Source organism: Aphanomyces astaci (genome assembly GCF_000520075.1).
Source record: "Aphanomyces astaci strain APO3 unplaced genomic scaffold supercont1.724, whole genome shotgun sequence".
NCBI lineage: Eukaryota > Oomycota > Saprolegniomycetes > Saprolegniales > Verrucalvaceae > Aphanomyces > Aphanomyces astaci.
Genome location: NW_009798987.1, coordinates 1 through 1,484, shown reverse-complemented (window position 1 = coordinate 1,484; position 1,484 = coordinate 1). Strand labels below are relative to the sequence as shown.

The following is a 1,484-nucleotide window of genomic DNA, read 5'->3' as shown; positions in this document are numbered from 1 at the left end:
TATTACCAAACGCTTGCCCATACAGCAACGCAGTCAACTTAATCCAAATAACGACTACCACGAAAAGTACACTCTCGTCTTTACAAGTACAATTGAACGTCCTTCTGCACGTGGGATGATACATTGTGCACCCACTGGTCTAGTTGGGCACTCAAGTGACAATGCCGTCGCAGTTTGGCCTTGAGAGCCTCGTTCTGTTCCAGCGCGGCTTGCAGAGTCCTGCTGGTCGTTGACACATTTCCGCCCCGAAGCCGATGGAGCGACCCTACATGTTCGTTGGTTTTCAAGCGTCGCAGGACGTCCGTCAGGTCCCGCGCATGGGCATGAAGCGCGTCGACTTCTTCGAGCTCGCGCTGTCGGTAGAGGCGTTGGCGGAGGCGGTTGTACATTCGTTTGCGGGACTCTGGCGGCAACTGCCTCAAGTCCTCGAAATAGATGGCGGGAATGGCTGGTTTGGCCGAGGGGGAATGTGACAGCGACTTGGGCGACTTGAGGACGGGCATGTTTGTTGGACGTTGAACATGTCGACAACTCGCCGAGTCGTCGTGGGCTTGAGGAGTGTGGGTCTGCAGCCATTGCATGTCGATTTGCGCTTCATGCTGTAGCCGCGAAGCCCATTGTGCTACGTCATGTATGAAGGCCGCGTACTGTGCCGACCGGTTCGTCAGTGCTTGTTGGTGCAACATCGAGTCCATGACTCGACCCTTCAACTGCGAGGATGGGGTACGGCTTGGCTGCACAACCGACTTGAGCTGTTGTTGGAGCTGCAGCTTCGTCGCCTCGAGCTCATCGACGTGGGCTCGCAACGAGCGACGCTGGTGGAGCTCATGGCGTCGGAGGAGTTGCTGGCGTTCACGGTTGTATCTTCGCTTGATTGACGACGCCAATGTCTTGGACGTTTCAGGTTCGTGTATGTCTTCCTTTGCACATGTGTCGTCGGGCGGTGCCGAGCTGGTTTTGTGTTTGCAAAGACCCTGCTGGACCGTTGTAGTTTGTTTGTCGGGGGAACAACAGCACATTGCCATCGGGTTGATCGTTTCGTCGATTGGGGATGCGACGACATCGTTTAGAATGAACCGCAGCTTCTTGGACAAAGGAGGTAGAACTAGCCGCCGGGAAGAAGCACGAGTGGGTTGAGCGTTGTCGTCGTACGGGGATGCATCATCATCGTGTTCTGTTTCGGGCCAAGGATCTCGGTAGGTGGTATCGCCATCGTCAGGCGCTGCCAGAATGAAACTAAGTCGTGCCTTGCAGTTGCTCGTCGGCATGTTCGTGTTCGTCGACGACGACAGCAGTATCGTGAGTGGACAATTGCTAAGTGCCAGACAAGTCACTCACTACCGGCAGAGAAGTATTTTATTTATTAATTTGGACATTGCGATTGCGTTTACTTGATACAATGTTCAAGTGCTTTTTGAACAGAAAGACAGTGGGATCGTGGATTTGTCACGATACATGCTGCAGCAACAAAAACTAATCAAAAC

The 1,484-nt window shown here is 53.4% G+C and overlaps 1 protein-coding gene across 1 annotated transcript; it reads right to left on the bottom strand.

Moving 5' to 3' along the window:
• On the bottom strand, positions 1-1,315 carry H257_19518 (hypothetical protein; the record flags this gene model as incomplete). Its single annotated transcript, XM_009848658.1, has 1 exon — positions 1-1,315. A coding segment is annotated over one exon (1,235 nt), but the record flags the coding sequence as incomplete, so codon positions are not given.
• Positions 1,316-1,484: the final 169 nt, after the last annotated feature.